The sequence below is a fragment of the Cetorhinus maximus genome, chromosome 12, assembly GCF_964194155.1.
Source record: "Cetorhinus maximus chromosome 12, sCetMax3.hap1.1, whole genome shotgun sequence".
NCBI classification, from domain to species: Eukaryota; Metazoa; Chordata; class Chondrichthyes; order Lamniformes; family Cetorhinidae; genus Cetorhinus; species Cetorhinus maximus.
Window position 1 is genome coordinate 69,979,381 of NC_135890.1, and position 14,688 is coordinate 69,994,068.

Consider the following 14,688-nt stretch of genomic DNA (forward strand, 5'->3'; position numbering starts at 1 on the left):
TTTACAACCTAACACAAATCTAGCATCTAACGTATGGGGAAAAATTCTTCCTCCAGCATGCCCTGGCATGGATGAATGGATATCAATTGTCCTCTCTGGTTGACTTAGTCCGTTAACCTCTTGCAGAGCTATGGAGGTAGCACCATATAAAAGACTGTTTTACTGTACTGCCCAACTTCCAGTGCCCTCCTTGTGTCAACCATCAATATTTCACATATCGGCAAACTCTCCTCCATGATCTCTAGAGATTGCTGCTGTTCAACCCTGGAGACAGGCTTGGACAAATAATCTCAGTAGACAGAAGAAAGACAAAGTTTGGCTTTAATTGATGGCAAACTGTATTTGGCTGTACATAAACTGAAGGACAGCAAAGAAAAAATTGATTACTCAATTGATTATGAGCAACTAATTATGGGCCACCATATAGCATACATTACAGCTGATACTGCAATACATGTTAAAGACTAATAGACTATTATATGTGCAGTAACAAGAGCAGGTTTCACATACCAGAACCAATTATTCTGGTTTATGTCTCTTTTCCCAGGGCACATTATTTGGCTCTCTCTTACTTCTATCCATGTTAACCACTCTCTCCTTGAACATATCCAGGTCTTGCACAGCAGTGTTTTGCTGAACTCCATTTTTTTCCGAGCTGTTTAATGTGACTCACTGGTGTGCTTCCTGCAGCTTCAAAGACTTTGCTGACCTCTTGGCTGTAGTATACTAATTATATCAACAGCTATAAACTGGAGGCATTTGGCCTTTTGTATCTGAAAATAAATCTTCACATTTCACAAATTAAATAGTTTGACTGTTGCAGTTAGCTGCAATGCTTATTCAATATCATTTTTCATTCACTGCCACTGGTGTGGAATAGGAAATAAGTCGTCAGCACGTCAGGCAGTTGACTGCTAGCTAGTTCACCCAGCTAGTGACGCTATGATCCTTGTTCCTTCGAACTTGTGTACTGTTTTTCCCGATTTCACTTTTGTGTTGTGATGTTTTTTCTATATTAAAGACACAACATATATGCAAGTTGCTGTGACCAACTGAAAGCTCCAAATATACTGTCCGACATGCTCTTTCAATCCTGCACTGAAATCGAGACACATCCGTTTCCATTTCCAATACATTTATTCCCAGCACCTCCAACCTGTACAATTCCTCAAAAGCTCTTGCAAACTACATGCTTTTAAAACCGTGGCTTAATGTCATATAATCACTACTTCTAGCTCTAACTCAATTGTCTTCTCTTTTCAACACCAGCGCTTGTCCTACACTATGGACTCTGGTTTCACCAGAGTGGCTTCAAACAAGTGAACTTTGATTTAAAGTTTCCGTTTCGTACCAGCAGACTCCAGTTTTGTTATGCAAGACAACAGACTAAAAATACACTCACATCTACTTTCTACCATGACCTACATAATCTACTCCATGTATTTTAGCCAGCTAATACAATTGATAGAATGCAACACTCCAAATTTGTTTCTGATAACTCAAAGGGTTGAGTTTTGAAACCAGTTTACATTGATATCCAATGCCAAACAGTTTACCTTCTGCTTTGATGGTGACATAGTAGTATTATCAGTCGATGAGCATTCCAGAGACCCAGGGTAATGCCCTGGGGACCCAGGTTCAAATCCCACCATGGCAGATGGTGAAATTTGAATTCATTAAAAAAAAACCTGCAATTAAAAGTCTGATGACAACCATGAAACCCATCTGGTTCACTAATGGAAGGAAATCTGCTGTCCTTACCTGGTCTGGTCTACACGTGACTCCAGACCTACGTCAATGTGGTTGACTCTTAAATGCCCTTTGAACAAGGGCAATTGGGGATGGACAATAAATGCTGGCCTAGCCAGTGATGCCCACATCCCATGTGATTAAAAAATGTATTTTTTTTTAAATTCCTAACCTGGAATATCATCATATTTACCAAGGGTTTTGGAATGTGCCTCCCCACAGCACATACAAGTATACATTTAATATTACATAACTTAGCTTTTAAAGTGGAAGGGAAGAACTGTGTCATTGTAAAGTTACTCTACTTAGGACATCTCTTTAATGAAAATGTATTACCAAAAACTTTCTAGCCCGTGTTTCTTTCCCATCTTAGGTTTAAGCTCTGGGTAATCCACATTGAACTGAAGGGTGTGTTGTACACATCAAGGCCATCTGCAGCTAGCAACACTTAGCCAATTAGATTTCCATAAAGCAATGGTAGTTATAATACAATCCTGGGCTCATTTGCAAGCCACCATGCCCCTGGCCCCCACCTTCACTTCACTCTGAGGTCCAACAGATTTGCTGTTGTGTGTGCCTCCTTTCATGGCCTGCTCAGCTGTGAGGTACTGAATTAGAATTCAGTACGATAGCTGCTCCATTTCCAACTTTGCAGCAAAAGTCAGGATAATGCAATGCACAGGAAGGGATATTCTACTTTCCTCGTAGCAAGTGAAAGAAAATTGAGTATTGCTGAAAAAGAGACATGCTGTTGAAGCTTTTCATCTTGCATTCATCAGGACAGATTCACAAGAATACCAATTGTAAAGGAAACAACGATTTACACTGCATGAGAAGAGAATGTTGATTGGTTGGCAAGTGGGCTCTGATTGATAGAGGTGTTGCCATGGAGAATGCACCAGGGAACAGTCAACTGCCAAGCTCTTGTTTAAATTCAAACCAGGCAGATCAACTGATTGGTCAAGGCATTGACATGGGGAATGGCCTTTTTCAAACAAACAAAGCTTTTGTTTAGTTGAAAAGGGCCCAATGCGTAGACATGCTCCTGTCTGCAAAGGTCGGGGCCGTGTGTGTGAATATATGTAGCTTCTAGCATGCGTAAATGAGCCACACTGTGAGCCTGACTGATAATCTTAAACTTGTTGTCAGTGTAATTCTTAGCACAATTAGGATTGTTTAGCAAGTGTCAAATTGTGGAATCACATCTAATGTTGGACACCATGTTTTGAGATTTGCAAGCAAGGGCTAGTTGGGTACAGTCAGTGTTTCGCCTATTGTGAACACCCGAAGGGAGGTACAGTTTGATACGATCCGCCAGTTGCTACGGCGTATGACCTACATACCTGGCATGATGCCGGCACTGAAATTCAAACTGTTGCTCCCGTTACAAATGATATTCTTGTGAATCCGTCCTGATGAGTGCAAGACGAAAAGCTTCGACAGCGTGTCTCTTTTCGCAGCAATACTCAAGTTCTGTACTACCAAACAACTATTTGTATATCTGAGACAGAGATACAACAAAAGCCAAATTCAGGATATCAACAACATAGTTTAACTCACAGGTAAGTTAAGAACAGGTAAGCTACCTATTGAATTTCTCTAACAGTACATTAGACCCAAGCTTGTGCTAGTTTTCATTTCCAAGCATATTGTTAATGTTAAAATGGGCCACGGTCCCATGATCGAGCGAGTGTTTATACAGGATGAGAGTGAACAGATTGGTAGTAACATTACTAATTTACGCCATGCTCTAGACCACACTTGGTCTGAGGTGTGCAAATTTCTTTTGTTTTTCCATTTGATCAGTTTCTGCCGCTATATAGCCTCAATAGATTACTGCATGATAAACAATACCCGCTTGAAACACATCCGCACTGTAAACTCACTTAAGCGCAAGCGATGTGGCAGCATAATTAATGACGCTACCAAACATAGTAACTCTCTGTAACCATGTACTCTCTGAAAGCGAGGAGTTTGTTCTTGCGCACGGCTTCAATTTTGTTTTGCCTTTGTCCCACATAAAACAGGAAAAGGTATTTGCTGAGTTTGAACTCCTCTACTTCCAACTATCCCGCCACAAACCAGCATCCACTGAAGATGCTGAATCCTTGAAAGCACGCCTAGCTGATCTAGTGCATGCATAATGTGGGATACCAAACAACTTGGCCGATTTCCACATGCAATGCGAATGTCTGGTAACGTTGAGAGTCCTCAAGGCCAACCCAAACATACATATCTATAAACCCAACAAAGGGACCTGAACAGTCATCCTTAACAAGTGTGACTATATAAACAAAATGTATACCACTCTTAATGATGAGTCAAATTCGTATGCAACAGACCTGGCACTAGGCACGACCAGACAGCCCTGCTCGAAAGCAAGTTACAAAAATGCTTGTTGGACTTGTGTAAGAGTAATGAGCTGCCAGGTAGTATATATGATAGGATTCATCCTTACAGCTCACTACATCTGCGTATGCATGGGCTCCTCAAGACACACAAAAGTGATGCCTCATTATGCCCTATCAATGAATAGTTCTGTAGAACATGAATTGGCCAAATAGTTTGGCAAGTTGCTACAACCAGTTCTGAGCAAGTTTTCCATGCAAACGGTAAAGGATTCCCTCACCTTTGCAAAGACCATACACGACTTGGATATTGATGGCCATTCGAAGTCCACGTGCCCATTCAACATTGCTAGCCTATTCACCAATGTGCCGCTCAAGGAAGCCACAAACAAATGCACCGCGTCACCATTTCATATTGATCTAGGCGCACCACCATTGTCTGAAAATGTATTCATTGAACTTATGAACTCAGCAACTTGTGCGGTTCAATTTTAATGACACCATGTATGCCCAAATAGATGGTGTTGCCATGGGATCCCCTCTCGGCCCAAATCTCGCAAATATCTTTGTCGGTTTCCATGAGAAACGCACCTTCAATGGGATGACACCTAACCTCCTATCCCTTACATATTTCTTATGTTTGCTATATTTGAATCCGCAGCTGCATGTAAGAATGTCCTTACACACCTTATTGGGCTCCATTCTGCGCTCAAATTCACCTTTGAAATGGAGCAGTCAAATGAGCTCACTTTGCCCAACATGCTAGTTGAGAAATACGCCAGTGGGTTCGCTCCTACTGTCTACCATCACCAGTCAATATATTCGTGGAATTCCTATAGTTGCATCTGCTATAAGATTGGCCTTATCGGCAACCTCGTAAATAGGACCCAAGCAATTTGCTCACCACGCAAGCTTGATGCTCAAACAGGGCACATCAAAGCCATCCTGCGGGATAATGGCTACCCTGATCAGATCATTGCTCACTATATATCACGCAAACTCATGAATGAGCTTAAGGTTGCCACTTTTAGTCCCAAAAAGTGCCTAGTCAACCTCAGATTACCCTGGAAGAGTAAGGTGTCCCAAAAATTTGAGCAAGAGGTGAAGCTGGCCACTTCACGCTCTATTATACAGCAGCAACCTTAGTGGTATACGCCACTAACAGGATGCTGCCATCAAGCCAAAAAGATGCTCTGCCTATCTCATAAAAGAGTAATGTGGTATCTGAATTTCAGTGCCGGTGAGATGCCAGGATGTACAGCGTACATTCCAACGACTGGCGGATTGTATCAAACTGTACCTCCCTTCGGCTGTTCACAACAGGCAAAGTACTGACCTTTCCCAACCAGCCCTTGCTTGCAAAACTCAGAACAGTGTCCAACATTAGATGTGATTCCACGATTGGACAGCATTTGCTAAACAATCCTGATTATGTTAAAAATTCTACTAACAACCAATTTAAGATTATCAGTCATGCTTGCTAGGAGCTATATATATTCACACAGAGGACCCTGTCCTTTGCAGACAGAAGAAGCATTCCCCTCTTTTTCAACTAAACAAGAGCTTGGGGAACAGCCATATGCCATGGCAATGTCTTGACCAGAGTCTATCTGCCTGGTCTGAATTTAAACAAAAGCTTGTTCCCTGGTGCATTCTCCATGGCAACACCTCTACCAATCAGAATCCACTTGCCAACCAATCAGCACTCTCTTTTCATGCAGTATAAATTGTTGTTCCCTTTATAATTGGTATTCTTGTGAATCTGTCCTGATGAGTACAAGACAGAAAGCTTCAACAGCATGTCTCTGTTTTCGGCAATACTCATGTTCTGTACTACAAAACGACTATTTGAAAGATAAAAGCAAAAAACTGTGGATACTGGAAATCCAAAACAAAAATAAAAATACCTGGAAAAACTCAGCAGGTCTGGCAGCATCTGCGGAGAGGAACACAGTTAACATTTCGAGTCGTATGACTCTTCAACAGAACCAAGTAAAAATCTTTTCTATTTTCACTTAGTTCTGTTGAAGAGTCATACGGACTCGAAACGTTAACTGTGTTCCTCTCCGGAGATGCTGCCAGACCTGCTGACAATTTGAAAGAAACTTGTTAAACAACTGTTGTTAATACAGTTATCTCCATCTCTCCTATCTTCCTGTTCGGAAAGGGTTAAAAAAATGCCTAGCCTACACTGGATAAATGCTCACAGTAGCATAACTGAAATCAGTAGTTTACCATGTGAGCAGATCGCAGACTGTGTGTTAGTGATTTACTAGGCTCCATACTTGTGATTGGAGATTCAGTGGTTTTAATGTAATATTTCTGGAAAATCACACTTAAAACAGGTTGGCAAACGGCACTTGCTGACATGTGCAGCAGCATGAAGGCCGAAAACTTCAGTGACGGTGAAAGAAAGAACTTGCATTTATCCAACACATTTCCTATCTTCAGGACATCCCAAAGTGCTTTACAACGAATGAATTACTTCTGAAGTGTCATTTTTATTTTCATAATGTTACAACTATTAGAAATGTAATCCAAGTCAATCAGACTCTCAAAGCTCAAAATATTCAGTCTCAAATGTGCTTACAATATTCGCTGAATTATCCTTCTTGAATTTTATAGCCCCAGAGCCTGCTCTTAACAATGTTGTTCATTGTTAGATAAATTTTAAATCAGAACACCAAGGGCTATTAGCGTCAGCCAGTTAATAGAACACAAATTCAGACTTTATGTGTGGCCTGAGGCCCCATGGTATATGTGGTTCCCAAAGACAAAATGCTTCACTACTTCTGCACAGACTCTCTGTGGCTTCAACAGTTTTTTTTGAGAGAGTAAAGGGAAATGTTATTTTCTGTTTGAAACCCATCTCCTATTGAGTTACTCCCAAACTCCAGACAGAAGGTACAGTTATCCTGCTCATAGGCCAGAGTTGCTGCTCCTCTAGTCAGCCACAGGGAGACACCAAAGTTCCCATGGTGACTGGCTGTTGCTTTTCCTCCTTACACAGAAATGCCTCAGCTCCACTCAATTCCCTCCTCTATCCCATCACTGTCTTCCACCTACCTGGGGCCACATAGCCATGATCAGGAATTCATAGTGAATGGGAAAAGAGAAACTGCCACAAACCCTCTTCAAGCACTCTATCATGTGAAGTATTTCACTGCCCAGGTACGTCCTGTCCACAAAAACAAAGGACAAATCCAATCCGGCCAATTACCACCCCATCAGTCCAGTGATGGAAGGAGTCGCCGGCACTGCTATCAAGCGCTATTTACACAGCAATAACCTGCTCACCAATGCTCGGTTTGGGGTCTGCCAGGATCACTCGGCTCCAGACCTCATTCCAACCTTGATCCAAACATGGACAAAAGAGCCAAATTCTAGGATGAGGGTGAGTTACTGCCCTTGACATCAAGGCAGCATTGGACCAAGAGTGACATCAGAACTGAAGTCAATGGGAACCTTAGGAAAACTCTCCACTAGTTAGAGTCATACCTAGCACAAAAAAAGATAGTTGCGATTGTTGAAGGCCAATCATCTCAGCCCCAGGACATCGCTACAGGAGCGCCTCAGGGTATAATGTCCTAGACCCAAACATCTTTGTTTCTTCAATGACTTTCCCTCCAACACAAGGTCAGAGACAGGAATGTTCACTGATGATTGCACAGTGTTCAGTACCATTCACAACTCCTCAGATACTGAAGTAGTCATGTCCATATGCAGAAAGAGTTGGACCACATTCAGGTTTGGGTTGATATATGACAAGTAACATTCGCACTGCACGAGTGCCAGGCAATGATCATCTGCAACAAAAGGGAATCTAACCATCTCCCCATGATGTTCAATGGCATCATCATCACTGAATCCCCCGCTATCAACATCCTTGAGGCTTATCATTGACCAGAAACTGAACTGGGCCAGCCATATAAATACTGTGGCTACAAGAGCAGGTCAGAGGCTGGGAATTCTGTGGTAAGTAACTCACCTCCTAACTTCCCAATGCTTGTCAACCATCCATAAAGCATAAGTCAGAGTGTGATGGAATACTCTCCACTTGCCTGGATGCATGCAGCTCCAACAACACCCAAGAAGCTCGACACAAACCAGGACAAAGCAGCTCATTTAATCAGTACCTCATCCACCACCTTAAATATTTACTCCCTCCACCACTGGCGCACAGTGGCAACAGTGTATACCTTATACAAGATGCACTGCAGAAACTCACCAAGGCTCCTTTGACATCACTTTCCAAAGCTGCAACCTCTACCACCTGGAACAGTAAAGGCAACAGATGGATTGGAACAGCACAACCTACAAGTTCCCCTCAGAGACACACACCATCTTGACTTGGAATTATATAACTGTTTCTTCACTGTCGCTGGGTCAAAATTCTGGAACTCCCTCCCTAACAACACTGTGAATGTTCCTACACCATACGGACTCACCACCACTTTGCCAAGGTTAATTAAGGGTGGGCAATAGGTGCCAGCCTGCCAGCAGTGCTTACATCTTAATACATCCTGCAATTGTTCAAACGACCAGGCACATACCTGTACGCAGCAATACGACACACTAAATGTTCAAAACAAGCAACACAATAATGAGAACAGAGAGCCATATTCTCCACCCATTATCTACAAATCTAACTCAAAATCCATTACTGTCCTGCTGTTTTTCCACAGGTAACGAATATTTCAACTCCACGAGACACTTTTAATTGAATCCTAGCGACAACACTAGTTCAATCTGAAACATGGGTAAAAACTAAATATCAAGCGTAAGGAATAAAGTGAATATAGTGGCGCAGCATGAGTACCAAGAACATAAGAAACAGGAGCAGGAGCAGGCCATTTGGCCCATCAAGCCCTGCTCTATCATTCAATAAAATCATGGCTGATCTGATTGTGGTCTTAACTCCACTTTACTGCCTGCCCCCTATAACCCTCTACACCCTTGTAGATCAAAAATCTGTATTTTTAATGTCTCAGCCTCCTCTACCCTCTGGGGTAGAGGATTCCAAAGGTTCACCACCCTCAGAGAAGACATTCTTCCTCATCTCCGTCTTAAATGGGAGACTCCTTATTTCTAAACTGTGCCCCCTAGTTTAGATTCTGTCACAAGGGGAAACATCCTCTCAGCAACTACCCTGTCAAGCCCCCTCAGGATCTTATGTTTTAATAAGATCACCTCTCATTCCTCTCAACTCCAATGAGTATAGGTCAAACCTGCTCAATCTTTCCTCGTTAGACAACCCCTTAATCACCTAATGAAATCATCCTAGTGAACCTTCTCTGAACTGCTTCCAATATACCATGCCAATGACAGCCCTTGGCTTCATCTATGGTTCCCTAGCCCTTTTAAACCCTAGCTGCCAGTCTCAAAACACCTTACTATGGGGAAGCCCTGAGCCCAGGCAAGAGGTTCGCTGGGGAGCAAGGTGGGTGAAGAGACAAAACAACGATTAAGTGGCCAACATCTTGCACCCATGCCTAGCAGCCAGTTTTATGGTGCCATTAGTTGAGCCTGGGAGTTTACTGCTCACCCGCATTACCCTCCTTCCCACCCCAAAACCTTGGGGAGCAAAGGAAAACAACATAATAAAAAGTAAGAAAGAAAGAGGGCAGGCCAGTGTCACTGTAACAGGATGCACTAACATGCAGGCTAGCAAAACATGTGTTTGTAAAATCTCAGCTGGGCAACCTTGGAAGGCAGACAGGGGGAGAGAGAGAGAGAGAGAGAGAGAGAGAAATTTCAATGTTGAATTAACCAGTGCTGCTTACACATACCTTCTGGCTGTTGGTGGCTAATTGAGAATCACAGAGCCTGTAAAGCATTGTGCCTACCAATGGTCTGTGGATAACACTTGGGGGCGGGCTGGAGTGGGTGGGGGGGGGGAGGTGAATGTTAATGTTAGTAAAGGGCTTACAAAATGGTGGAAACTGAGGTAGAAAACAGGGCTCTTTTTGTTAAAATATGTACTAAAATAAATAAAGAGCACAGATTTTCAGAAATGAAGCTGCCTTCTTTTACTGCAAGCCCCCAATTCAAGTTCAAATATTCAAACTTTCTGTCATTTGAAAACAATAGGAGCTCTAACTCCACGCTGCTTCTTTGTCTAACAGGCCCTGTGTTGCCTCTGTTTAAATGCAGTCCCGACATGGTTACTGAAGTTTAATGGTACAAAATATTATTTTCCCCTCTTTTTTTATCCTAAACTGCACCCAGAGTTGAAAAACACAATTACCTACATGCATGGCACTGAAGCACAAAGTTTGAGAACTGAAACAGTACAGTACACCTGTTATTTTTAATGGTAAACCATATGGGAACACTTCCTGATGGCAACAATACTGCTTAGGAACACTGTCCTAAGTAAGAATGTCTATTGCTTTGAGTGCCAGTCACACAGGGTGACAATGCCCCTTTGATGGAATCTTCAAACTTGATTAAACTGTACTTTCAAATTCAAACACTGATTAACCTGCTGTAGGTTTACATAACTTCCTCTTTCTAGTTTCCAATTTTTCTGTAATTCTTTTCTCCAGGTTTACAGGATATTGATACCAACATTACAAAAGGGGTGCGGGAAGGAGAAACACAGTTAAGATCGGTTGCAATGTGCTTCTTAATTAACTTCCTGAAACTGTTCCAACCAGATTTGTACCCAGTGTTATACAAGACACTCAAGATGCACAAGTCTGAAAGCCAGGAAAGTATAACTGTACTGCTGAGTGCTTTACACATTTCAAGTGGAAATAATTTGAACATTTCAAACTCTTAGAATTACAATTTCACCGGCTACTACTGCTTTTCTGTTTTTCAGTCTGGCTTGTACCCATCACTTGCACAGTACTTGCTGTGCTAACCAGGTAGAGTTTCTCCTTATTCAGTAGGATAAGTGTTAAGGAGAAATTAACCCTTTCCGCTCACCTGGAAAAGCCCTTTCCGCAGCTGATGCAAATGTAAGGTTTGCCCACCGCTCCATCGTGAGACCGAATATGGTAAGTCATCCGGTCCTTCCGCTTAAATCGCTGGTGACAGATGGGACACTCAAATGGTTTTTCCCCTGAATGCGACAGTTTATGGCGGTTCAAGTGGTAAACGTCCCTGAAAGCTTTGCCGCAGAGCTCACAGGCCACATTTTTTCGCATTCTGCCTCTTTTACGAGGAAGGTCGAGGCCGCTTGAAGATGCCAGCAGACCGTCCCCAAGTCCTGGAATTTGATTTTCCCCTGATCCCAGCTCCATGTTCAGCCCTGTGTGCTGGGCCTCGTGGAGTAGCAGGCGATTGGCGTTCTTGAACACTTTCCCACAGAAGCTGCAAGGGTAAAAACCCTCATCCCTCATGGCCAGCGGGGCTGTCAGCAGCGGCAGGTCCAGCAAAGATGACTTCCGGGGTCGCCCACGGCCCCGTTTGACGACCTTGGCATGATCGGCACCCACCGAGTTTACCGGGGCCTGGAACTGACCGGCCACAAGGGTTGGCGCGGAGGGTGAGGTCACCAAGCCGTCCATGGCGGGCAGAGAGCCCTGCAGGGACGGGAGGGTGGCCACAGGGGCACCAGGGCTGCCCACCTTGATCTCACCAGCACCGGGCAGATGTCCATTCTCAGTCACAAAGTTGCCATTGGGACAGGTGGCAGCGGCAGCAGTGGCCAGGTCCAGGGTGAAGCCGAAGTCCACATTGGCAGGGCGGAAGAGCATCATGTCCCCCCTGGCCGGGGGCACCATGATCTGGACATTGGACTGCTTGATGACCTCCTGGCAGATCTCGATGACGGACCTCATGAGCAGGAACTTGGCGGCCGTCATGAGCTCGGGGAAGCTCTCCAGCCTGACCACGATGCGGGACGTGTAGGCGAAGTCCAGGATGTCCCTGAAGACCTTGGCGCTGATGGTGTGCATCTCCAACTCGCGGCCTGCCGCCTCGTCCATGGCCGAGCCGAACACCGACTCGAAGTAATCGCTGCAGGCGGCCAGCACGGCCTTGTGAGCCGGGAAGCTCTCGTCGCCCACCCGCAGCACCACATCGCAGAAGCGGCCGCCGTTCTTCCTCTGGCCGTTGAGTTTCTTCAACATGTCGGCACTGTGCTGGCTCACCTGGTAGGTGTAGCTGTTCCAGGCCTGCTCGGCAGCTCTTTCCATGGCAGCCGCCCGCCCCACTCAGAGATAAACAGCGAAAAAAAATAAACCCCCCCCCTTCCCTCACTGACTAGAGAAATAAATCATAAAGAATAGGCACTCCGGGTTTTAAAAAAGGAGCGCGCACGGTCTGCAACTCCGCCAAGCTTCACTCTCCGAGCCCCAGTACTGAACCCGCACGGACAGCCTGTCTCTGAGGAGAGGGTTTAGGCCGAGCCGGGCCGGGCCGGGGCCGCGGGGGGAGCTCTTTCAGCCGCTTTTGTTTTACCTCCGAGCCCGGGCCCCCGCCATCCGGAGCCGCCTCCAAACAACATGGCAGCGCCGGAGCTTCCGCTCGGAGCGACCCTCCCCCAGCCCACCCCCGCCCCCTCCCCCCACCCCACCAGACCACCCCCGCCCCCTCACCCCCCCGGACCACCCCCGCCCCCCACCTCATCATCCCTGCCCCCCCCATATCATCCCCAACCCTCATCATCCTCACCTCCCACCCCCCTCATCATCCCCACCCCCCTCATCACCCCCAACCCCTCATCAGCCTCCACCCCCCTCATCAGCCTCCACCCCCCTCATCACCCCCAACCCCTCATCAGCCTCCACCCCCCTCATCAACCCCGCCCCCCTCATCAACCCCACCCCCTCATCATCCCCACCCCCCTCATCACCCCCAACCCCTCATCAGCCTCACCTCCCACCCCCCTCATCATCCCCACCCCCCAACCATCATCCCCACCCCCCTCATCATCCCCACCCCCCTCATCACCCCCAACTCCTCATCAGCCTCCACCTCCCTCATCACCCCCACCCCTCATCACCTCTGCCCCCCACCTCCTCATCACCTCCACCCCCTCATCACCCCAACCCTTCATCAACCCCACCTGCCTCATCACCCCCAACCCCTCAACATCCCCCACCCCCCTCATCACCACCACCCCTTCATCACCCCCACCCCCCCATCACCCCCACCCCTCATCATCCCCACCCCCCATCATCCCCACCCCCCTCATCATCCCTCACCCCCTCATCTTCCCCAATCTCTCATCATTACCCCACCCCCATCATCCCCAATCTCTCATTACCCCACCCCCATCATCACCAATCTCTCATCATTACCCCACCCCATCATCACCAATCTATCATCCCCCATCATCACCCAAACCCCCTCCCCTCATCATCCCTCACACCATCATCATCCCCCAACCTCTCATCATCCCCCACCCGAACTGCCACCCCCTCACTTCATCATTCCCCACCCCATCACCCCCATCCCATCATTATCCCACACCCCTCATCACCCCAACCCATCATCAACCCCCCCACCGCCTCATCATCCCCACCCCAATTCCCACCATCCCTCCCATCATCCCCCACCCCTAATCTCCCTCACACCATCCTCCACCCTCATCATCCCTACTCTCCGATCCCCACCATCCCCCACTCCTCTCTCCCCACCCCCTTCTGCACACGTTCCCCTCTTTCCCACCCTCACCTCCTTTCCCCTTCCCATTCATCCTCTTTCGCCAGCCACCCCTACCCTGCTCCACTCCCCGCACCTTTCCACCTCCCCCTTTCCCGCTCCAACCTTTCTCCCGGCTCACCCCCAGCCCCAAGGCGGAGATTCAACTGGAGTCGATGTTCTCCAAAAGACACTATTTTCAAGAGCTATGTCTTTTGTATTAGTTCTTCATAAAAGTTTACAAGATCCTTTACGCTTAAGTGTTTATTTTTAAGTATGTTGGTTTATTTTTAACTATGCAATATATTACATAATATAAACACGCTTGAACAATATAGATTAAATTGGAAACGCAGTTATCTTCCATGCCCCTCCTCCCCTCCAACAAAGACAGGTCCTGTCTTTCGGGGGAAATCCCTGATGTTTCTTTAATTGCATTACGTGTGCTTTTGTTCCTGCCATCTCCACATTTTTAAATCAGACAAGAATTTGTGCAGTTTGGAAGTGTGTGATTTGTAGGTTGCATAAAACAGCGTGCAACTGATACATTGCGAACGCATGCTGACCAAAGCCTTTAACACGTCCGCTATAACAAAAAACAATGCGTTTCCTACACCCAGGAAAGTTACTTGGTGCCTGTGGTGTGTTTGTAGTTGGCTAGTGGAGAAAATATTTTCAGGCTGCAATGATCAAAATATTTTTAAAACGAGAATATTTACATTGCATATGTAGATTTCAGGAAAATTAAGCTTCATTTTAGACTATACTAGACCACCCCCCCTTAACACACACACACACACACACGTGCATTCCTGTTTCATGCCGACACAAAAAAGCAAAAGTCTCTGCTTTGACGCAACGCTGAATATAGCCCCACGTTATTCCAATAACCAAACTGCAAGTTTATACGGAAGTGCAGCCTGTCAATTCATTGCAGGTTTTTTAAAAAATCAGTTTTGGTTAGTTGTGAAAATAAATCGTTTTTTTTTGTTTT

General features: G+C 45.6%; 1 protein-coding gene across 2 annotated transcripts in view; it reads right to left on the reverse strand.

The window, feature by feature from the left end:
* patz1 (POZ/BTB and AT hook containing zinc finger 1) overlaps positions 1-12,569 on the reverse strand; it is a 70,855-nt gene extending 58,286 nt beyond the window's left edge. For both annotated transcript variants that reach the window (XM_078553839.1, XM_078553838.1), the window contains exon 1: positions 11,031-12,569. In XM_078553839.1, coding sequence (XP_078409965.1) covers positions 11,031-12,244 — 1,214 coding nt within the window. In that variant the 5' untranslated portion in view covers positions 12,245-12,569. The remainder of the gene's footprint in view (positions 1-11,030) is intronic.
* Between the last annotated feature and the right edge of the window lie 2,119 nt (positions 12,570-14,688).